Below are 764 nucleotides of genomic sequence, written 5' to 3' on the forward strand. Positions count from 1 at the left end.
TTAGAGGCAAACTGGGAATTCTCCTTAAGAAGAAAGATCTACCCTTCGAAAACGCTCGGGTTGTATGGTTGTTTTTACTATTTTGTATCAAGACTTCTTGAACATTCATGATTTCCTGACATCATGTATATATAATAAATGTGGCGAACTTTTTGATTAATATATGCTATTTTCTATTGCATAGATGTTTTGTAGTTCATAGTTCTATCTCGTATCTAACAAAAACACTTGCCTTCTATCTCTAAATGTTACTTAATAATATTCTTGTTATTAAGGCAAATATTCATTAAAATTTTAACAGTTTGTCTGTCCATTTATCCATCTTTCTATTTGTCAAACATATTCTGCCTGCTTTGCTCAAATTTCCCACTTTTTCTAACTTAGAGCATCGAAGGGATCACAATGAATACGGAACCAGATTGGCAGACTATACTAGACAACCAGTCCATCATACTTCACGACCGAATGATGACCGACGCTGTCCAGTCGCCCAGGATCCAATCAGAACACAGCTATTCCCTGTCAGTTTCTGACGATCTTCAGGGTTCTGCCCTCAGCATCAGCCCTAGTATGAAACTGGAGGAATACGATAAAGGTAGAACCAACAAATTAACCAATCAGTGAATGTTTTATTTTGACATTCACGGTTAGAGAAAGTTAGAAAAGGATTTGGAAAGTAGGTAACAACAGGCTTTAAAGCTTTACATCCCAACTAACTCAGACAGCTATGTCTATCGTTCTTATAATTTTTCCTATACGCTATA

General features: G+C 36.0%; 1 protein-coding gene across 1 annotated transcript in view; it reads left to right on the forward strand.

Moving 5' to 3' along the window:
• The first annotated feature begins 390 nt into the window (after window positions 1–390).
• The window catches only part of LOC106470052 (cyclic AMP response element-binding protein A-like), a 32,989-nt gene continuing 32,615 nt past the window's right edge, over window positions 391–764 (forward strand). The window contains exon 1 of the mRNA XM_022398595.1: window positions 391–595. Coding sequence (XP_022254303.1) covers window positions 403–595 — 193 coding nt within the window. The 5' untranslated portion in view covers window positions 391–402. The remainder of the gene's footprint in view (window positions 596–764) is intronic.

The sequence above is a fragment of the Limulus polyphemus genome, unplaced genomic scaffold, assembly GCF_000517525.1.
Source record: "Limulus polyphemus unplaced genomic scaffold, Limulus_polyphemus-2.1.2 Scaffold3793, whole genome shotgun sequence".
NCBI classification, from domain to species: Eukaryota; Metazoa; Arthropoda; class Merostomata; order Xiphosura; family Limulidae; genus Limulus; species Limulus polyphemus.